General features: G+C 37.8%; 1 protein-coding gene across 1 annotated transcript in view; it reads left to right on the top strand.

Moving 5' to 3' along the window:
* XRN1 (5'-3' exoribonuclease 1) overlaps positions 1–22380 on the top strand; it is a 34181-nt gene extending 11801 nt beyond the window's left edge. The window contains exons 16-41 of the mRNA XM_054386207.1: positions 445–614; positions 1863–1983; positions 2074–2172; positions 2560–2663; positions 4407–4538; positions 5242–5404; positions 5846–5959; positions 6546–6644; positions 6794–6909; positions 8267–8413; positions 8780–8869; positions 9875–10010; positions 11281–11337; positions 12009–12141; positions 13170–13239; positions 14284–14509; positions 15870–15965; positions 16183–16297; positions 17268–17332; positions 18181–18306; positions 18624–18780; positions 19064–19242; positions 19460–19573; positions 19653–19770; positions 21191–21342; positions 21533–22380. Coding sequence (XP_054242182.1) covers positions 445–614; positions 1863–1983; positions 2074–2172; positions 2560–2663; positions 4407–4538; positions 5242–5404; positions 5846–5959; positions 6546–6644; positions 6794–6909; positions 8267–8413; positions 8780–8869; positions 9875–10010; positions 11281–11337; positions 12009–12141; positions 13170–13239; positions 14284–14509; positions 15870–15965; positions 16183–16297; positions 17268–17332; positions 18181–18306; positions 18624–18780; positions 19064–19242; positions 19460–19573; positions 19653–19770; positions 21191–21342; positions 21533–21823 — 3390 coding nt within the window. The 3' untranslated portion in view covers positions 21824–22380. The remainder of the gene's footprint in view (positions 1–444; positions 615–1862; positions 1984–2073; positions 2173–2559; positions 2664–4406; positions 4539–5241; positions 5405–5845; positions 5960–6545; positions 6645–6793; positions 6910–8266; positions 8414–8779; positions 8870–9874; positions 10011–11280; positions 11338–12008; positions 12142–13169; positions 13240–14283; positions 14510–15869; positions 15966–16182; positions 16298–17267; positions 17333–18180; positions 18307–18623; positions 18781–19063; positions 19243–19459; positions 19574–19652; positions 19771–21190; positions 21343–21532) is intronic.
* Positions 22381–22888: the final 508 nt, after the last annotated feature.

The following is a 22888-nucleotide window of genomic DNA, read 5'->3' as shown; positions in this document are numbered from 1 at the left end:
GTAAAAGCTTCATAACAAAACTGATAAACTTCTTAATTTATCAACAGTTAAACATGCAATTAAATGGAAGTTTAAATTAATACTTGATAAGACCACAGAAAAATATACGTTTGCTGCCTGGTGAATAAGGCTAGATTAAGTGACACAAGCAAAGTTAACCTCAAGCAGCAGAAGCCTTAAGTAAGGGATGTGGACTTGTGGTTTGTTCACAAACAGCTAGCCTTTGGAAACATATTTGCCAAAAGGTCATCTTTATTCTCCAAAGCCATTCCATTGTAATTGTCTTACTTGAATCAGAGAGCCAGGACATGAGGAATGCTGAGACTGCAATTAGGAAATTAACATATTAACCAGAAAAATGTGGGTATCCACTTTCCCAAAGTAGAGTTTTCTGTGATAATTTTTGTTACCAGTGTCACATATGCCAATTTCTCTAAAATGTAGAAACGACTGCTGCAGGCCATGGAATCCTGCAATAAGTGCCTAAAAGAAGAGGAGAAACGAAGAAATACTCACAGCGCTTGCTTAATGTACTGGTATGATAAAGATGCAGAGTTCCAGTACATGTCCCCATGGCCAGAGAAATTCCCTGCTATAGAAAGATGTCGTACCAGGTAACGCCAGCGTAACTGTTGTAAACTACTAGTTAGAAAAGTTGTACTGGCCTTCCAGTGCCTTAAGGGGGCCTACAGGAAAGCTGGTCAGGAACTTTTTAGGATGTTGGGTAGTCATAGGACTAGGGGGAATGGAGCAAAACTAGAAGTGGGTAGATTCAGATTGGATGTTAGGATAAAGTTTTTCACTATAAGGGTGGTAAGAGACTGGAACAGATTGCCCAGGAAGGTGGTGGAGGCCCCATCCCTGGAAGTTTTTAAGGCCAGGCTGGATGGGGCTCTGAGCAACCTGATCTAGTGTGAGGTGTCCCAGCCCATAGCAGGGGGGTTGGAACTGGATGATCTTTGACCTCCCTTCCAACCCTGACAATTCTGTGATTCTGTATTAGCATTTTAAGCAAAGCTTGTGTATGCCACTACATACGCTGAAAAATGTAAAAGATTCAATTAGGCATTAATTGTTGTGGATAAACACGGTAAAATTATTTGTCCTTTATCTTCAAATGTTACTTTGCAAAACAGATAAACCACTGCTAAGTTTGCAAGAATGCTTAAGAGGATTACCAAACTCCTGTGTGACACAGAGGATGAAAGGCTGGTCCAAATACCTGATAATAGTGGTGGTTTATCAGCACACTAATTCCAGCCCATTTGTTAAAAAAAAAAAAAAAAATCTAAGCATTTGGATCCAGAGCAGAGAGTTGAACATAAGTATGTTTGTCAGTTTCATCTCACTGAAGGTAGCTAGCTTTATTTGATATACAGACTGAAGTTTCAAGATTAAATGGAAACAACCTTAGTAGTAGTCAAACTTCAGCAAAAAGGGTAGAAATGCCTGTTGCAGGATTACACTTCGTGGTCAAACTTCAGCAAAAAGGGTAGAAATGCCTGTTGCAGGATTACACTTCGTGAAGAGTGAAGATGAACAATACTATATATGTGTGTGTATATATATTTTATATTTATATATATGAATGTACAATTGAAAGGTTAGAATTTGACAGTAACAATTTAATTACAGTAGTGAGATTGGGACATACCATGGCTTGAAATTTCTTCTTTCTGAATGAGTATTCTTTTCTCAGCACTAGCAAGGGGTTTTATATACCTTTTTATAGATTCCAAGTGACTTAAATTAAGCTTACAGCAAAGGTTTGTCAGTTAGTATTTGTATGAGTAATGAGAGTTTCTAGATCTGAAAGTCAACCTAGATGAGCAAATGTTGTGTGACTTTTTTTTTTTTTTTAGGTATAAAACAATACCTTTGGATGCTTGGCATGTAGAAATAACCCAAAATAAGATAACTAAAATGAACAAAAGTATGTTATATTTTCGTGGATTTCCTACTTTAAAGCACATTAAACATAAGGTAAAAGATTTCTCTATTTTGACATTTTTAGTGGTATTTAACTGTGTGAGAGTTTGAGTAAGTTTTATGTACTGTTTTCTTCTTATCCAGTTCTATCTTAGAAAAAATGGTGTACAAGTATTTCAGCAAAGCAGCCATGGAGAGAACATGATGTTAGAAATCATAGCTGATAATAACTCAAAAGAACAGGTAAGCATTCAGCTCCTAACAAAACAACAACAATAAAAAAACAAACCAATGAACACCCACACACAAAATATAGAAAGTCTGTACTAGAAACGTAAATCAACTCAGGTCTTACAACTGACATATGCTACATCTAAAGAAACATACTTGGAATATGGTCCTTTGTGCCACAAAATTAAATACGATTCTCCATTTCTAATAGGAGACAATGTAATGTGTATCAATATATAATGTAATAAGCTAAAATGAGCTTTTTCTTTTAGAAGAAAAAAACTTGCCTTAACTAGAGTAGCTTTTAGTGCAAAACCAGTCTGAGAATACTTCTAACAAAAATCTTTTACTATGTTAAACAATTAGTAACTTGTTGGTTTTTGTTTTGGGTTTTTTCAGATGGTAGAAAATGTTGCCAGTTTGGTACTTGGAAAGCGTGTTTTTGTTAACTGGCCACACCTTGAAGAAGCCAGAGTTGTTGCTGTGTCAGATGGAGAAACCAAGTAAGAGACAATTTCATAGATGCCATCTTTATTGTTTTGTTCAAAATAAGTTCCTCTAGGCTGTACAGGAGTTTGGGCAAATCATCTCACATGTATTAAAGGCTGCTTGGTGGAGGAATCTTCAACACAGTTCTGAGGGCTGGTTAGCTCTGTAGAAATCCAGTCCCTCAGTAATTTGGCTATAGATGTGGAGGTTTGCAAGAGCTCATTCTTAATTTTGGGGGAAAAACGCACATGCAGAAATCCACACAGAAAATGTAAAAGAGAAGGTTTCTTTGCAGTCTTTCTTTTAGCATGTGCACAGATACTTTTAATCAAAAATAAATGATGAAAAACTCAACATGAGCTGGCAAAGTGCATTTGCAGCCCAGAAGGCCAACCATGTCCTGGGCTGCATCACAAGAAGCGTGACCAGCAGGGTGAGCGAGATGATTGTCCTGCTCTACTCTGCTCTCATGAGAACCCAGCTGGAGCACTGTGCCCAGTTCTGGAGCCCCCAGCACAAGAAGGACTTGGAAGTCTGGAGCAGTGGTCAAAACATTGAGGTCCAGAGTGGGCACAGCATGAAGGAGTTGAGGATGTTCAGCCTGGAGAAGAGAAGGCTCCAGGGAGACCTTATAGTGTGAAGAGGGCCTCAAGAAATCTAGGGAAGGACTTTTTACAAGGGCTTGTAGTGATAGAATTAGAGGGAATGGCTTTAAGATGGAAGAGGGGAGATTTAAACTGGATATTAAGAAGAAATTCTGTACAGTGAGGGTGATGAGGCACTGGAACGGATAAGAAGTACCAGTGTTAGTGGAAGCCTTGAAATAAATAATTTACAAAGCACTGAAAGTTTTCTGTCTTCACACTGCTGATTGGATATGCTTGAGGAAAAGGGTTTAGGGGTGTCAGCTGATGAAAAACTCAACACAAACCAGCAATGTGTGCTTGCAGCCAAGAAGGCAACTGTGTTCTGGGCTGCATCAAAAGCAGTGTGACCAGCAGGATGAGGGAGGTGATTCTGCTCCTCTGTTCTGTTCCCCTGAGACCCCATCTGGAGTACTGCATCCAGTTCTGGGGCCCCCAACACAACAAGGACATGGAAATGCTGGAGCAGGTCCAGAGGAGGCCATGAAGATGACCAGAGGGCTGGAGCACCTCCAATATGGGGACAGGCTGCAAGAGTTGGAGCTGTTCAACTTGGAGAAGTGAAGGCTCTGGGGAGACCTTAGAAAAGCCTTTCAGTACCTGAAAGGGGCCTACAAGAAAGCTGGGGAGGAACATTTTACAAGAGCTTGTAGTGATAGGATGAGGGGGAATGGCTTTAAGCTAGATATTATCGAGAAATTCTTTCAAAGGAGGGTGGTGAGACAGTGGAACAGGTTGCCCAGGGAAGTTGTGGATGCCCCCTCCTTGGAGGTGGTCAAGGCCAGGCTGGACAGGGCCTTGAGCAACCTGGTCTACTGGAAGGTGTCCCATGGCAGTGGGCTGGAGCTAGATGATCTTTAAGGTCCCTTCCCACACAAACCATTCTATGATGAAATAGACTGTGTGGCCTGCTGTAGAAGGGGTAGAGAAGATGATGCTGCAAGTTTTTCTTGTCTTTCACAAGTAGTTTCTAGCTGTCATTATGTTTTGCTCATAATTGGTTATGGATTAATTTTATGGGGTTAAAGTAGTAGCTGAACTAGATGACCTTTAATGGTCCCTTCCAACCCAATGCATTCTATGATTCAGTGATTCTATGGTCATATTCTCAAGGTTTTATTTGGAAGAGCCACATGGCACACAGAAGCTTTACATGGGCAACGCAGTGCCCCCGACTAAAGTGGCATATGTTGGAGATAAGGAGCAAAGTGTGTGGTTAAAAGAAGTTCAAGGCATTTCAGAACAGTAAGTAACTTTGAAAATTGAAGTGTAAGTTTGCATTTTACAAGCTTAGCTAGGTTTTGTTGCTTTATTACAGATCTAAGTAGGTGAGAAGAGTTGCTAACATTAACGAGTTTGCTGGAATTTAAAAATACCAGCAACATAAATGAAATTTCAGAATATGTGGACTTTGTCCTAGGTATTTCAAGTTAGATGCTGCTACAAAAGAATGAGTTCTGGTATTTACTCTCCCACTCAATTTTCTGTTCTAGTCTTACTATTATTAAGCTGTAGGAGGTATACAGAATTGAGTCATAAATGATGAAGTTACAACTTCAATTGCTTAGCATTATTAAATTTGAATACAGCTCTTCTCTTCTGGAGTGTGATTGCCCAGGAGAACACAACTAAGTTGCAGGACCTTCCTGTTTTATTATCTGTCTTTTGATTTACCTGCCTTAATTACCCCTGACCCCACTGTAAACGTAGTATGTGTTTAAGTTACTACACTTAGCCATGTAGTGATGGCTGTACAACAACGGAGAGGGAACTGGTTAGGTTGTTTATTCTAGGTACCTTTTATAAAACAGAAAGCAAACTATTTGAATCCTTTTATTAAGAGCTTTTGGGGGGTTTGGGGTTTTTTTCCCAATAATAAATTAATTCCACCCTCTTGCTTCAGATCCGTTTATTGTAATAAAAACTAAATATTCTGCTTTGTATTCAGCTACCAGAGAAGAAAAGGAATAATTATTCATGAAACATCAATAGTTGTGTATGCTCAGTTACTCACTGGTAATAGATATCAGCTAAACCAAAATGGAGAAGTTTATTTGGAGAAGCAGTGGTCAAAACAAGCTCTTCCTTTTGTTTACCAAACTATTGTCAAGGTAAATACAGAAGTTCAGTATCTTCTTGCACAAAGTTTCTTACTTGGTTGGGGCAGGGGAAGTTGCACAGAAGAAAAAAAAAAACAAAACAAAAATAAGCATCTTAATTTACTGTATAAAAAACCATAATGTGCTTAGGCAAGCACTTTGTCACAAAATTTGGGGCCTTTTTGCATAGTTTTGAGATCTTACTGAAAAAAATGGCCTTTGTAATCTTTTCATTACTAATATTTTGGATGAATTCACGTTAGTGATGCTCTATAAGATAGTATAATTGCTTGTGTAACAGCATTTGCCATATAGCATTAGCTTCTTTGCCTTGAATGAACTATTCCAGAGTTGGATTATGTTTTAGAGTAAACATTTATTTATATGAACTTTTAAATTATTCTACTGAACCAAATGGTAATGAACATTATTAATTTTGTCTTTCTTATGTAGGATATCAAAGCCTTTGACTCTCGTTTTTCAAATATCAAAACTTTGGATGACTTGTTTCCTCCTGGAAGCACAACCTTTATGCTGGGATCTCCTTACTATGGCTGCATGGGAGAAGTTAGTTCCAATAATTCCATAATTTTTTCCCCCTTAGATTACCGTATTTGCAAGCCTAAAAATCTAAGATGTCGCGTGGCAGTAGCAGTCATTTGCTAGCTAAAATTTTAAATCTAAGATTCTGTGCTGGCTTAGAGGAAGAGGGTTTTTTTGCTCTTTTTATTATCACTGTTGCTGCTGTAACATGAAAAAAGCCTAAAAATCTAAGATGTCGCGTGGCAGTAGCAGTCATTTGCTAGCTAAAATTTTAAATTGAAGGTTCTGTGCTGTTTTAGAAGAAGAGGGTGGTTTTGCTCTTTTTATTATCACTGTTGCTGCTGTAACATGAAAAAAGTGAGCATAATAATCTTGCATTCAAGTTATGTAGCAAACCCGCTATTTTGGACCATTTTCAGTCGGGGATTCCTTTGCTTTGATGCTTTTTGATTTGTATCTATGAGGCAGCAGTGTGCAGGTCAAAGCAATATGATGAATCCCAAAACATCTATGTCCCTAGTGGAGAAAAACTGTTGACAAAGTAGACTAAGTCCAGTATCCAAAGACTGCTGGTTTTAAACGTTTTTAATGCATAGTATTTCTCTCCAAGGTTCAAGATTCATGTGATGTGATCACAGAAGGTAGAATTCGTGTAGTTTTCAGTATTCCATGTGAACCCCAGCTTGATCCTTTAATACAGAACCAGCATGTAAGTGCTTCTGGTTTTCTAGTAAAAGCATTTAATATGTGTCAAGTATACTTTGTGATCTAAATATATCCATGTTACTAATTTTCTCTTTGTATAAAAATTCTTACCCTTTGGGAATTGCCACTATTTTTTGTTTATTTGTTTTAAAGAAATATTCTGTGAAATACAATCCTGCATATATTTTGGCCAGCCGTCTTGGAATAAGTGGCTATCTTGTCTCCAGATTTACAGGGAGTATCTTTATTGGAAGAGGATCAAAGAAAAAGTAAGTTCTCTTTGTGAACTTTATCTGTAGAGAAGCTTCTAAATCTGATACAACTCTACAGAATTTCTGTGTTCAAGTGTTGTTCTTATGAAGTGTAACGCTGGTTTATGATGTGAAGCTCTCTTTAAAGCACATTTGCCATAAATTAAATTCATGTGCAGTGCTTTTCTCTCCTATCATAAACTTCTTAATTTTTGTTTACTGGAGAGTCTTCTGTTGGCTTTAGTATTGCAGCAATACAGAAAATTACTTCCTTCTTAGCTGTTTCCAGAATTGAAGCAGGAGCTTGAGTTCTCTGAGTTTCCTAGGACAACTCATTGAAGTGTTTGATGCACAAGCATCTTCTTGTGATTTAATGTGTGCATTTGTTCCCCTCTGATTGTTCAGGGATATCCTTCTACCTCTTGGTAAATGCCAGGTAGACTGTGGCTGATTACGTCTCAACTAAGGAAGAAAGGCAAAACATTCCCTACAGTGGTTGCTTAGATTTTGTTTCAGGATAACCATCAGCCCACAATGTGTCCTGGTGGCCAAGAAGGCCAATGGCATCCTGGGGTGCATCAAAAAGAGTGTGGCAAACCAGATGAGGGAGGTTGTCCTCCACCTATACTCTGCCCTGGTGAGGCCACATCTGGAATATGGTGTTTGATTCTGGGCTCCCTGATTAAAGGACAGAGACTTGCTGGAGAGGGTACAGAAAAGGGCTACAAAGATGATGAGGGCATTGGAACATCTCTCTTAAAGGAGAGACTGAGAGAATTGAGACTTTTTAGTCTGCAAAACAGCAGACTGAGAGGGGGAATCTCATAAATGCTTATAAATACTTCCAGGGTGGATGTCAGGAGGATGGGGCCAGTCTTTTTTCGGTGGTGCCCAGTGACAGGACAAAGGATAACGGGCACAAACTTGAATGTAAGAGGTTCCATCTAAACATGAGAAGTAACTTCTTTAGGGGTGGTGGAGCACTGGGCCAGGCTGCCCAGAGAGGTGGTGGAGTCTCCCATCTCTGGAGACATTCAAAACCTGCCTGAACATGTTCTTGTGCCACCTTCTTCAGTTTAACCTGCATTGTAAGGGGGATTGGACTCAGTGATCTCCAGAGGTCCCTTCCAACCCCTACCATTCTGTGATTCAAGGAAGAGAAGTCAAATATTCCCTAGTCTCCTTTGCAATAAGGACATCTACCGTATCACAGCTTTTGTCCTGTGACATATACAACTGTCACAGTGCTAACAAGTAAATGACACAATGAATTTAATTTTTCTGTAGCTTAAGTCTGAGAATATAATTTTCTGTGTTTTTTAATGTGTGTACACATCTACTATTGCAAGTTAATAATCTTTTTTCTTGTTTCCAGTCCTCATGGAGATCACAAAGCAAATGTGGGGCTAAACCTGAAGTTTAATAAGAAAAATGAAGAAGTTCCTGGCTATACTAAGAAAGTTGGAAATGAATGGATGTATTCTTCTGCTGTAGAACAATTACTTGCTGAGTATTTAGAAAGGTAAATATTGGATATGAACTTCATCCAAATTATCTACCTTAATATCAATCTTCAGATTTTGTCCTCTGCATGCATATCTTCTAAGAACTGATGAGTGTGCTCTTGGAGATTGCTTTAGCAACTTCTTTTATTACAGCATTCTGTTTCAAATAGTCTCTAGTTCCAAGGAGAAGCATACTTTGGCATAGAGTAATTTTGTCACCAGCTTACCCTTGACAACTGAACAGTGTGGACTAAATTAAGTTTAAAAACAATAATCCATCTGGGCTCCAAAAATTTTGAAGCCCACTATTTGTTTTGATGAGGCTTTTTGGTGGTCTGTTCTCAGATAAAACTAAATTTGTCTTACATTTGTTACTTTTTTAGGGTCCCTGAACTATTTAATTATATAGCCAAGAATAGCCAGGAAGATATATTCTATGAAGATGACATTTGGCCTGGAGAGGATGAGAACGGGTAAGCCATCTTTCTTCCCTTTTATTTTTTATAAGTTTTCATTTCTAGAATAAGTAGAATAAAGGTTGACACTGTGAAATTGGTACTGGTCAAATAATGGTTGCTATGTAACTGAAACCTTGCTGTTCCTTGAACAGCATGATTGTTCACTGATGGCTCTGAAAAAATGGTCAGAATATTGTACATTTCAATTTTGGAGTTCAAGCCTGTCAGGTTCGATAAATGAGAAACTTATTTTTTTGGTGGCTACCTCATAATTCTTGCTTTTTAAAGGAAACTTCAGGTATGCATAGTTATGAATAGTCAAAAAGTCACTAAAAGATCATTCTTTGAAAATAAACAATGGTTATTTTAATTGTTTAAGATTTCTTGGAGTTTGATTTTTAAAAAAAACTACACAGAAAATTGGAAGTCCTTTGCATGTTTTTGGTATACGGTCAGCCAGTTTCAGAGGCAAGGAGCAACCTTGGTTCCAGATACAGTATAGAAATACTTATAAAACTTTTATTATTAGCTAGTAAACTCTACTTAAGAGTTTGAGTTGCTAAGTCTGCATGATGCTGAACTCCAGAAGACTCTTACCAGGAGGGTATATTGCTGTGGGACTCTTCTATTATGAGAATATCAGGTTTGTGCTCCATTTTCAGAGGCATGCCCTGAAGTTCATTCTTAGTGTGTTGTGAGAAACAGGTGCCCCCAGCTCGGCATGGTTAGTTGGTTGGATGTAAACATATTTAAAAGTATTAGTAAATTAATTGAATTTTTACATTTTTTTTCTGAGATAAAATTTCAGGTTATAGTTTTGAAACAGTATTGCATGGTTTCAGTTAGATTATTTGTATTAATCCCTATTGTAAACCCCTGCAGAACTCTTTAGTCCTGTTACTTTGAGCATGTACAAGTGTTGTACCTATATCATAATACTTGACTGATTAAATCAAGGAACATGGTAAAATGCTTGGTACCTGTAGTTAGAAGTTTTAAGTCATGTTGTTCTTTATTTAGAGCTGAGAAGGTTCAAGAAATTGTTGCCTGGTTAAAGGCACATCCTGTGTCTGCATTGTCTCGCTCATCTTGTGACTTGCAAATTTTGGATGCAGCCATTGTTGAGAAAATTGAGGAAGAAATAGAGAAATGCAAGGTATGCATCATATGTGCCACTGATCAGAACTCTCTGAACTCTGTTGTTGCGTCAGTTACCAACCCACCTCATGTTCCAATCATCTTACTCACTTTTCTTGAGTTTACATAGGAGAGTGTTATGAGAGACAGTATCCCAAAGCCTTGCTGAAGTCAAGATAGATGATACTCAGTGCTTTCCCTTCATCTGTCCATTGGGGCATGCCTTCGTAGAAGGCTGTCAGATTAGTCAGATTTCCCCTTAGTGAATCCATGCTGGCTACTCTGGATAACCTTCTTTTCTTTCATGTGGTTAGAGAGAGCCTCCAGAATGAGCTGCTCCGTCACTTTTCCAGGGATGAAGGTGAGGCTGACGGGTCTGTAGTTGCCCAGGTCTTCCTTCCTCCCATTTCTGAAGACTGGAGTGACACTGGCCCACTTCCAGTCTTCAGGGACCTCCCCTGTTCTCCATGATCTTTCAGAAATGGAGAACAACATCAGCCAGCTCACTCAGCACTCATGAACACACCCCATCAGGGCCTGCGGGTTTGTGCATTTTGATTCCATCCAAGCAATCTCTAACCCAGTCTGCACCAGTGGAGAATCTTCCTCCCTCCAGATTTGCTGACTTACCTCCAGTGTCTGAAATTCCTGAGCTCTGGTCTTAGCAGTTAGGATGGTAAAGCAGTTAAAAATGGTTTGGGTTGGAAGGGACCTTAAAGATCATCTAGTTCCAACACTGCCACCATGGTTTGGGACACATTCCACTAGACCAGGTTGCTCAAAGGCCTGTCCAGCCTGGGCTTGAACACCTACGGGAGAGGGGGTATCCACAACCTCCTTGCGTACCTGTTGCAGTGCCTCACCACCCTCCCAGTAAAGAATTTCTTCCTAATATCTAGTCTAAATCTGCCCTCTTCTGGCTTAAAGCTGTTGCCCCTCATCCTATGTCTGCAAGTCCTTGCAAGGGATGAAGGAAATTATTAAAGCAAAAGCTAAGGGCAAACCCACGTGAAATAACGAGCTGATTTCTTTGAAATTACTTGCAAGGACATGTCAATGAAAATTGTGAATTCTGGAAATTAGATCAACAGTGCAAAACCTTTGGTAAGAAATCAGTCATGTTTTAAAAACAGGACTTACTTGTCCAAAAGACTTCATGAAAGATGTATATTTTTATCTAAAAGAAGCAAAAGGATTCTGTCTTACCTTTACAGGTGTTTTGCTGTGCATGAAATCCAGTGTTGGTTCCCTACACTGGTTTATAATGATTCTCTGTTCCTTTCCTTCAGCAGAGAAAGAGCACCAAGAAGGTGCGAGTAACTGTGAAACCCCATTTGCTGTACAGAGTAAGTTATGTGGAAATGTGTCTTTTCCCTTTTTTTTTTTTTAAATTAAGTTGTCCAGATTATACTTACTTTACCTAACCTTATTGGCTTTCAGAGAGTGGAATTTTATGAAGGTATTGATGGAAGAGAATGTTTTATGATGTTTTCTGGAAAATCAATTTGAGAATAATTGTCTGTCTGTGAAAGGACAGAATTTATACTCACTGCAAACTCCATCATGTATTATGCTGACTTTCAGTTCTCCTTTTGCCTTCTGATTTTAACTCTTCTACAGTTACTGGCTGTATAATAAAGGCAAAATAAAATGTCCCATTTATCTCCTCTTCCCTGTTTTGCCTTTTTTTCAGTTCTTGACATAGGATCCACTGCTCGTCTTTCCCAGTATGCCACAGATACTCATGTTATTGAGACAGGCAGGTTACACTGGGTTGTTTTATTTTGTCTAAATTGATCCCCTTGGTCTGCCTCGGATCGTGTACAGCACTGCTGCTTCTCAGGCAGAAGCAATGAGTCAGAGTTACAAGAAAAAATAATGAAAGTTTGCCTTGTGTCTGCGGAGGGAAGATTCTATGTTCTTAATTCATTTTCCATTTTCAGGATGTTTCAGATACTGTTTGATTGTAACTCTTACTTGTTTGCAAGCATTAACAGGGTCTTTTGGTTATTGTCAGCCATTAGAGCAACAGAACGGCGTTATTCCAGACCGAGATGCAGAGTACAGGCTGTTTGACCGTGTTGTCAATGTCAGAGAGAACTTCTCTGTTCCAGTTGGTCTTCGGGGTACCATTATAGGAATTAAAGGAGGTAATATTTTCTTCATAATTGCAGAATTATAGCTATGTAACAGCTCATGATGTGAAAGCAGGCTTTAGAAAGGCATTTAGTGTAATGGTTGTGAAGGCACTGAAATTTCTTCCCTGTGAAGCTACTTGAAGCCACTAATGATGTGTACTGTTTTGAATTAAACCTACAGGTATTGGATTTTAATTTCAAATGTTACATCGCTACACTTTAAGAAGTTACTTATCCTTTGTTTCTTCTTAATCATAGAATCATAGAATGGTAGGGATTGGAAGGGACTTCTGAGATCTAGTCCAAATTCCCTGCCAAAGCAAGATGATCTAGGGTAGGTCACACAGGAACATGTGACTTTCCAGAGGAGAGTCCCACAAGCTCTCTGGGTAGCCTGCTTCCAGGGCTCCAGGACCATTACAGTAAAGAAATTTTTCCTCATGTTGAGGTGGAACTTCCTATCACAGGACACCACTGAAAAGAAACTGACCTCCTTTTCTTGACAGCCACCATTCAGATATTTATAAACATTAATAAGATCGCTCTCAGCCTTCTCTTCTCCAGACTAAACAGTCCCATGTCTCTCAGCCTTTCCTTATCAGAGAGATGTTCTAGTCCTAAGACATGGTCTTAGGTTGATGGTTAGACCTGGTGATCTTAGAGATCTTTTCCAACACTATTCTGTGACCTACAAGAAGGTCACGTTGAAATTGTTGGTTTGTGGCTGCCTGAATGGCTTGCATCTCTTCCCTGGCAGTTTTTGACAACTTTAACACTGCTATAAATTCTGGTTCTGTTATTGCAGGTTGCTAGGTATGGTCCATTTTTGCTGAAAGTACATTTTAAGGGGCAGCCATATAGGACTTCAAGAAGAATTTCCAAATCATTGTTAATGAAATAGTTTATTTAAGGAATAGAGATTTTGTTGTTGTTGTTGTTGTTGCTAATTGATTTTTGATAACTCATAGATATTTACATAATTTAAATTTAAACACCTACTGTTTCATATATAGGATAACTTTTTCTTTTGTTTTTTGTAGCCAGTAGAGAAACAGATGTGCTCTTCGAAGTTTTGTTTGACGAAGAATTCCTTGGAGGCCTAACTATAAGGTTTGCACAGGGGGGTTCATCATCATTTCATGCTGTTGCTATAGATTACCTGAAATCATTGCCTTTGGTTAGGTTGAGTCTTTTTTGTTTTTCTGCAGCATACTATATTTTGGAAATCGTTTTTAGGCTTTTATGCATATTTAGAAGGTTCTGGTCTGCAGAAAGCAAGTATGAACCATCAGAATAAAGCACTAGATCCAAATGTCTTCCTAAAACAAATACTTAGAAAACAGGTTATTGTCAGTATGTCTTTCACCTATAGATTAAAAAATAGTCATTAGTCATCCATTCTTGTGAAGAAGGGCCTCTGAACTATCAATAATTGATACCTAGGCACTGAATTCTAACCACTATTAAAAACCTAAACTTTTCTTAGGGAAGTGTCCCTTCCAACCTAAACCAATCTATGGTTGATGCTTTTGTTCTAAACAGATAACTTTTCTGTATCTAAGCAGGTAAACTTCTGAGTGCACTGTTTTACCCAGAAGGCTCTGTTTCACTGTTTTTCTTAGATAAGGGGTTTTATAACAGAAATTAGAAGAAAATCTTACCTATAGCCTGTGTTCAGCAAGCAAAACACAAACCTGTCACTTGGAAGAGTGTGTCCTGTAACGCAGATGATCTTCAGTTTTCAGAATCACAAAGAAAGATAGAAGAAAACTTAGTGCTGCTGCACTTCAATTTATAATTCTGCTATTGGCTTCATCAGACAAAAAGTATTGTTTCCTGGTTCATCATTTTTTGCAGATATATTTACTACAGAACTGTGTTATAACAATTCACTCAGCATTGACAGGTACAATATAAACTCAGAGTAGTAGTAATTTCTGTTGTTTTCTGGTTTTGACAGCCAGAGGCACAATGAGGTGAATGTTACGTGTAAGGGTGCTAGCTTTCAATATTGGTTATGTTTTTCAGCCTCTGCTGTTCCAACTTTGTGGTGTTATCTTTTGGCATAGAGGCAACAGTGTTGTTAAATCAGATATATGGAAATGTCAGTTGATGAAACTACACAGAGCAATGATGTAATTCACTTTTCTTAAGGTGCTCACCTGCCAGAGGTTATCGTCTGCCATCAAGTGCCTTAATTAACCTGTCTCATGGTAGTCGGTTAGAAATGGGAAATGAAAAACTGACGGCCATAGTTAAACCTCAGCCAGCTGTGAGTAACTACAATTCTCATGCATCTGATCTGTCATCTGTATCCTCACAAAAAGTGCATCTGGGAGGCCTCAACCATTCTCCTCGGTCCCTTTTTGTTCCTACTCAAGTAAGACTTTTCCTTTATTTTTATAAAAATGTTTTTCCTTAGAAGCCAAATCGGTGCAAACAAAAGTTAGTATTTATGTCATTGTATTAGGAGTAGAATAATCCTTGTCTGGGAGAAATGAGCTAATCCAGTTCATAAAAAAGGATCCAAAGTTTCTTATTGACAGTTGATTTGCTTTGAGTAGTTCCAGTTTCATTTTCAAGAGACAAATAGTTAGCAGCAGTGACACCACATTTGCTGTCAAACAGTAGTTTGTTTAGGCAGAGATGCAATTATTTCTTTAAAGCTCTCTTCCAAATAATGCTTCCTACAGGCTGCGTTTGTCTGTGCTCAGAAAGAGAAGATATTATTTATTTCTTGACTATTATTTACTTTGAAAATACAGTAAAGAAGAGAAAATTAGACGTGAACTAGGATTCTCATTGACTTAGTTACGCTTCCTTTTTTTAACAAGTGACTTCTTTAAAGAAAATTAGCTTAATGAGTAACTTCACATTGCTATAGGTGTGTTTGAGAAGAACTATCTCATGTTTTCAAAGTCTATACTACAAGACATACTATTTTTCAAAAGAAGATTTAAGGTAGTAAAACACTTATGTTTTTTTCACTCAATAATTTAGCAGCTGAATGGAAGGCAGCAATACAATCTCAGGGCTGAAAATCAAGGCAACTGCAACTCAATCCAGAAAGGATCATTTCTGAGTGGCAATCAGAAAAATAAAGTGAGTGTTCTGATTCACTATTAGGCCTCATGTCTCAACATTTATTTTGTCTCCCTATTTAGAGTGAGTGGTCTTTTCTCATGATTAACACATAACTTTGTACATCAGATTTTTCAGTCCAGATTACTGAAGCAGAACTTTGTCCCAGTTCTTGAATGAATGTAGCATCCTGTGCTATCCATGTTTAGATTCTAGATTTTCAGAAGAATTTTTTATGTAGCTGGGGTTCAGTTCTGTGGTGACAGAGGTGTAATGTTCTGAAACAGTTGAGCCTGTTTTATGTAACGCCTTACAAAACAAGGCATGTTTTTGAAACCATTTTCAATTATTATCAGAGTTTAATTATATTGGATGGTCTTTCCTATCTTCATAATTTCAGTTAATAACAAAACAAAAACTATCTCAAAACAAACTATGCACATTTCAGTTTAATAGTGATTCACAGTTACATCAGTGCAGCCCACCACAACAGCCTGTTTTATAATACTTGCATATTCTAGTGTCAGTATGAAAATTTCTATTGTCTGAGCACTGTTAAACGTTAGGATTTTCAGAACGTCTTTGTGTATGATTAGCTTATTAAAAGTTGAGTTTATAGCTGCTGAGATTGTTGGGGGTGTTGCTTATTCTTTTCTCAGGCACAGAGTAAGCAAGGTGATGAATTCTGCAGCATATGGCAATCATTGCAGAGTTCTGGGAAGTCTCACCACATCCAGCAAAATATGCACGAGAAGGTAAGCATATAAACTTTAAACAAACCCCTGGTATTTATTTTATATGTCAGTTCATTCCATTAAAAAGCTTTCTAGTTAATGCTACAAATAAACCTTCTGGATGAAAGTATTGTTACAGTGTGTATGCATAGCTCTGAAAAGATGAAATGTCTTGGGACTACTATGTAAGCAGTAGATGCATAGTCTTCTGGCTAAGGTTTGGTGTTTGAAATCCTAGGGTGCAGTTCTACCTCAGGAAATCAATCTGGGAACTGGTAATCAGTTCTATAAGCCAGGATTCAATGACAGCAGCTTTAAAGGTCAGCAAAGAAAACAGGAGCCATACAAAAAATGTAAGTACTGTAATTAAAAACTTTGTTTGGAACTACTTACTTTATCTGATCTTCATTGAGTGCCTGGTGTTTTTTTTTTCCCTTAGTAGTTATTGATAGAAAATAGTTGTTACATAAGCTCTGTTGTACTCCTCATTGTCAAATAATGTCCCTGGTGTGCATATCAGGTTATTTCACACTTAATCCTGAATCTTTTAATCAAGCTGTACAGCATGTCCAGAGAAGGGAAACTAAAGCTGGTGAAGGGCCTAGAGAACAAGTCTTACAAGGAGCAGTTGAGGGAATGGGGGTTGTTTAGTGTGCAGAAGAGGAGGTTGAGGGGAGACCTCACTGTTCTCTACAATTCCCTGAAAGGAGGTTGGAGTGAGGTGGGGCTTGGTCTCTTCTCCATAGTATCAGGTGGTAGAATGAGAGGAAATTACCTGAAATTGTGCTAGGCAAGACTTAGGTTGGATATTAGGAAAAATGTCTTTCCTGCCAGAATGGTCAGGCACTGGAACAAACTGGCCAGGGAGATGGTGGAGTCACCATCCCTGGAGGTGTTCAAGAAACATGTGGACACGGCACTTAGGGACATGGTTTAATGGTCATGATGGGCTTAGGTTGACAATTGGGCTTGATGATCTTGGAGGTCTTTCCCAACTGAAACAATTCTATGATTCTATGACTTTCCACCCATCTGGTATAAAAACAAAGCAAAAAAAAAATCCCCACACCTTAACTTAGAAAATTTGCTAGTGATCATACTTAGAGAATATAAAATGAATCAGTTATATTATTCCATATACTTCATTTTATTTTATCCTACAAGAAAAGCATAAACCAATTGACTGCTAAGGCATGAATAAAAGATTTGATGCAACCATTGGAACTATTGCAACTCTGGGTGTTGGGAGTGATTAGTTCATTTTCAGTCTTCATTATTACTATGATTTTTAAGAGCATTTCAGAAGAGTGCATTCTTTTTTAGTTAAAGAAGATTACAGAGTTACAAGAGGTGAAGGTCAGCCACGTAACAAAATACCAAACAAACAGGTAATTTCTCCTCTGCTACATTTTTTTGTTTGTTTTAACTCTGATTCATCATTTTACAGATTTCTCTTTAGCTGGCATTGTAGTTGATTCTTTTCCTAGGTAATCTTTTTTTCAAGTGAGATATTTTATAGACAGAAAATAAGAGTGCAGAAGATGTTACTAAATGATTTTCTTACTGCTTTCAGATTCTGAAAACTGTGTTGTAGTGGGGAAACACAAATACTAGGTTTCCAGTAAGCTGGAATCCTTTAAGAATGTTAGCTTGTGAAGGCTGTTTGCAGATACATTTCTAATATGATTGTATTATGAGTCATGGAGTATTACTACTATTCAGTGATAAATGCTGCCATGTACTTCAGAATTTTGCAGATGTGAATAAATACAATATCAAACTTTTGAGGAGGAATGAAAGTCCCAACATGCCTGTAATTCAGAAGGCTTCAGTTGATAGTTCCTCCACAGGTGGAAAGGTAAGATTTAGGTAGTTGATAATCATGTATTCTTTTGAATAACTTCTGTTTCCAGTCCACTTTCGTCCTGTCATTCATGTTTGTGTACAAATTCGTGTTCATAATGGAAGACAAATATATATAACCTTGATCATTCTTTATATTAATTCTGTATTGGTCAATATTTGCATCTTTTTAGTATGCAAAACTTGAAGTAGTCCCTGGGTAACTGTTCACAATCTGAGCAGAGGGTACTTGGGAATCTGGCCAAGCTAAAAGATAAAAAGTCCCGAATGAGCATAAAATTAATCTCAAACTAATATACCCTTCCTCTTGCACCTGCTTGTAGTATACTAAATGAATGTACTTTTTTTTTTTTAATTTTAAATGTGTTTTAAGAAGGACAATGAACTTGAAAACCTTCTAGCTTCTTTGAAAATTTCCAAAGAAAATGATGTGCAGACTTACTCCAAGGAAACAAGAGCTAAAAATGAAGAACATCTGTCACCACAATCATTTGTTATGGTCTGTATACTACTGGAATCATTACATTGTAATTTACCATCTGCTGCCTTAGTATCAATGCTCCTATTTATAGAAACTCCATGAAACCTCTTACTGCCTTTTAAAACATATTGATGAGTTTTTAATTAGCCATTCCCAAAGACAATTAACAAATACGTTTGTTTATGCTATGATGTTGTTATCTGTGCTTTAATAAAATGTAATTGTTAGGAAAAACAAAAATTCAGATTTTGTTACTATGATATTCAGAGTTAAGTAAGAAGGTAGTGTTATGTGAATGCCATCATGTCCCTGAATGTTTTATTTTATTTTTAAAGAAAGGAACACAGATGCTCAAAGAGATATTGAAGATAGATGGCTCTGACCTGGAAACAAGGAATGAGGTGAAATCCCAAGTTAATGATGTCCCTGTACCCTCCAGTAGACAGGATTGCCATGGAGCTGCTTCACAGTATAGACAAACCAAAAAAATGGGTATGTTTAGACATCATCTCATAGTTCAGAGCTTCACCTTCTAGTGACATTTTAGAATAGTACTGATATTTAGTATAGTACTGATTTTCAAAATAATAGTGTAGTAAATCTTTTTTTGTTCTGCTTCGAATCTGAAAATCTCTTGTTAATCAGATATTAAAATACTAGAAAAAAAAACTTTTTTTTCCCCCTTGCTTAATAACAAAGTTGCTACCTTTCAGTGCAGAAAATATTATGATACAGCTTCTCTCTTTTTTCTTCCTTTTTGTTTTGTTTTATCCAGCTGCTTATATGAACAAGGCTTACAGCACTGGAGGTCCTCAGAAGACACCAGTGTTGGAAACTGGAGGTCACCCTTTTGCTTGTCCACAGCCTGCGCTGTCTACTGTTTCTGAGCTTTGTCATATTTGTTCTCTTGCTGGAATGTCACAGCCAGATTTTTCTTTTGTAAAGACACCACAGGTAAAATCCTTTTAATGCAAAAGTTAAGGATCTCAACTTTGTGTCAACTGTCCTATATTAAACATTTGGACCAAGGACCAAAATCCATCTGAAAAACAGACCTTGGCTCCTTTTGTTTGCCTTTTTTCAAAACAAACAATCAAAACTTGTGTTTCTGTCTCATGGTTTGTTTGTCAGCGATAACAGTTACCTCAAAAATCTTCTCTCCTTTTTCTAGACCATGACAGTTTGTCACATAAAACTGTCAAATGGTTTGTTGGTTCATGGACCACAGTGTCACTCTGAAGCTGAAGCAAAGGAGAAAGCTGCGCTTTTTGCTTTACAGCGTTTGGTGAGGATGAAAAGAATCTTTTAATATCTTTCTCTCTTGCACTGTGCCTGTTTGTAATCATCCCTTTCCTTCTTCACAGAGTTCTGTAGGAGTAAATTTCCCTATGCCTCCACCTCCACCAATGTTACCAAATTACCACACACTGGGAGTTCCTGTACCACCTGGGTCTATTCCTCCAGTATTTGCACAGCCCCCTGGTAAGTATTTGGCTAGTACACATTTCAGATGTTGTCATGATATTGTCACAAGGCCACAAAGATGCTCAGAGGGCTAGAGCACCTCTCTTAAAAGGCCAGGTGGAGAAACTTGAGGCTGCTCAGCCTGGAGAAGAGAAGGCTTCAGGGAGACCTTAGAGCTGCATTTCAGTATCTGAAGGTGACCTACAGAAAGGCTGGGGAGGAACTCTTTACAAAGGCTTGTCGTGATAGGACAAGGGGTTTTGAAACTGGACCAGGACAGATTTAGTTTGGATTTGAAGAGGAAGTTCTTTACAATGAGAGTGGTGAAATGCTTGAACAGGTTGCCCAGAGATGTGGTTGAGACCCCATCCCTAGAGACATTCCATGTCAAGCTTGATGGGGCTCTGAGCAACCTGATCTAGTTGATGATGTCTCCTGCTGACTGCAGGGGGGTTGGACAAGATGACCTTTGAGGGTCCAATGCATTCTATCATATCCTGAAATTGCAATGATTCTATATATGAAAATAAATGCCCTCCAGAGAGCCCCGTTTTTGATCTTCATGTATGTAGTCGTATGTCTGAAACTGCTTGGAAAACCTTTTCTCATTAGTGTGCAAAAGAAATCAACACAGAGAGTCGTGTCTCTCCCAATTATTTCTTTCTCCTCAAGAATGTATTTGTCCATTCAGTCTTAAACAGGTTTTTGTTGCATTTGGTTGGGTTTTTTTTAATCAAAACAACAGTATTTACAAAGCTGGTAGTCTCAGTCCAAATTTGTTGCGAATCTCTTCCTTGATTTTCTACATAGATTTCCCCTGCGTCTATCATTAATGGTTATCCATGCATTAATGTTTTTTTTTTTTGCTTATAACCAATGTGCACTGAAGTGCTGCATCGTAATCCTGTTTGTACACTGCCAAACATGAGCATAGTAAGTAACTCGTCCAAAATTCCAGAAGATCCTGGTGGAGTTTCTGGGTTTTTTGTTCTGTTAGAAATTACATTCCCAGCTAATAATAATGGATCATCACCATTGTAGCATCCTAGTAACACATAGAGCAGCTTCTACATCTCTTTTCCTGTGGTGTTGACTTTTTTCAGCAGGATGACCTAACTTGCAACCTTCTTAACTAACAAAGTTTACTCAGCTGAGGATATGAAGATCCTGAATTATAAGCACTCTGCAATGCAGATGCCATTAGTGCTCTTAACTCTGCTGTCATACAGGTGTAATTCTGTAACAGCTGAACTGTTTTTTGGAATTATTTTGATCATAAATAAATGCATACCTAGTTTCAAGTAAATATGAAGAACATGAGGCTTTATTAGAAAGATTAAAAACACACAGACAAACATAGCTGGGGTACTTTTGGGGCCTGGGGAGTTGGTGACCTGTTTTTTTTGAGGAAAGAGCTAAAAGTTACTTATTTTCACAGCTAATATAATGCCTCCATCGTCTCGCATGTTTGGTCCAGTATCCTGGGGAACTCCAGTGCCTAAACATTATTATCCTGGCTCTTATCCGGGAAACGTGTCTCTTGCAGGAGCTATACCAGTCGGTTCTCACAACCAGTTTATACCTCTGCAGGTGAGATTGTCTGAATGTTCTGCTGTTGTAAAAGATGTCCCTACATGATGAATTTGAACCACACCCCCACTGTGAAGCACTATTTAGTATTAGAAAGTCATTGTAAAAGTGTGTATGCATGTTGTCTAAAAGTGGAATATTTGCAGTTGTTCGAGAATGCATTGTTAAATAATATTTATTTAATTTAAAGGTAACTAAAAAAAGGGCTGCTAGCAAGAAAAACTTTGAGCTGAAGGATTTACAGAGTTCCCCTCAAGCTGCACCACTAAAGAATGAACAGCCAATGTCTTCTGACCACAATCAGCAAGATAGTTCTTCAGCTCCTTTAAAATCTCCTCCAGCTGCTCAATCCACTGTTTCATTTCAAGACAATGTGGCTACTCCAAGCGTTCCTCATAACAAATCAACACCAAACACTTCCAGCAAGAGAAAGCCAAGAAAGCTGGCTGTCAATTTTGGCACACCCAAACCTTCAGAATAAACATGGTAGCTAGGTGCATTTTATCTTCAACTCTTCCCCCACTGTTATGTTCTATCATTTAAAAAGTCCGAAAACTCTATTAAAAAGACCAGCCACTTTTACATAATACAGAATGAAATGCATTTTATTTGCTATTATTTTCAAGTTGTTCCAAAAGAACTATAAAAATCATGTTAAAACTTAATGAATTTCACATTAATCAGCAGAAGCCAGGAAATGCTGAATTAAGGTAACCATGCCATCCATTGTGCCTAGGTTTCTCAACGGTGGCTTGCGTACTATACACAGTAAGCAGCAATAACAGTGGCAACCTTAATTCAGAACTGCTATGCTTTTTGGGAGGGATATGGAGCAGTAATAAGTTGGGCATCTAACATTGCTTAATATGACATTTTGTATTCTAGCTTATTTTTTAAATAGAGTAATAAGACAGAAAGGAAAAATTATTTAAAGGCAGCTTTTATATTGGCTTTTCAGGTCCTTGTGAGTCAAACTGGTGTGATTAAAACGACTTTACAACTTTCAAAATGTAGATATTATTGTATGTCTAGTAGTATAGTGGCAAAAAATGGTTTCTGATGCAGAATTTGTTCCAGGAGATCAATTTATAGGATGTATTGAATAAACACGTTTGCAAAGTAGAGAGCACTTTGTTAAAGTATGATTAATATTCTTAATCTAGCAGCATTTTTGAGTTGCATTGTTTTCAGATGGCAAAATAACGTGGGTGATGACTGCAGATCTGCATAGCCTCCTCAAATGCTAGTGATAACCTGATTTTTTGATAAACTACAAAAATGGCCAGACTTTAAAGATGTCCATTTGTGTATTATGGCTGTCAAAGTTATGTTTACTTTGAATCCATTTCTCCCTCTAATAGTCTGAACCCTGAAACCTTCTCTATGATAGCTTATTTTTTGTTGTTGTTGCTAGTGACTTCTAGTATTTTTTTAGTTCTATGACAGAAGTTCTACATGACAAAACTAAATTATCAGAAAATGTTTCTCCTAGTTCCATAAGAATATTCAGACAAGCAGTTGACTTGTATTTTTCAGGGGAACAGTG

This window comes from Indicator indicator, chromosome 13, assembly GCF_027791375.1.
Source record: "Indicator indicator isolate 239-I01 chromosome 13, UM_Iind_1.1, whole genome shotgun sequence".
Taxonomy (NCBI): Eukaryota; Metazoa; Chordata; class Aves; order Piciformes; family Indicatoridae; genus Indicator; species Indicator indicator.
The sequence above is the reverse complement of the archived record's forward strand: the minus strand, read 5'-3'. Positions and strand labels throughout refer to the sequence as shown.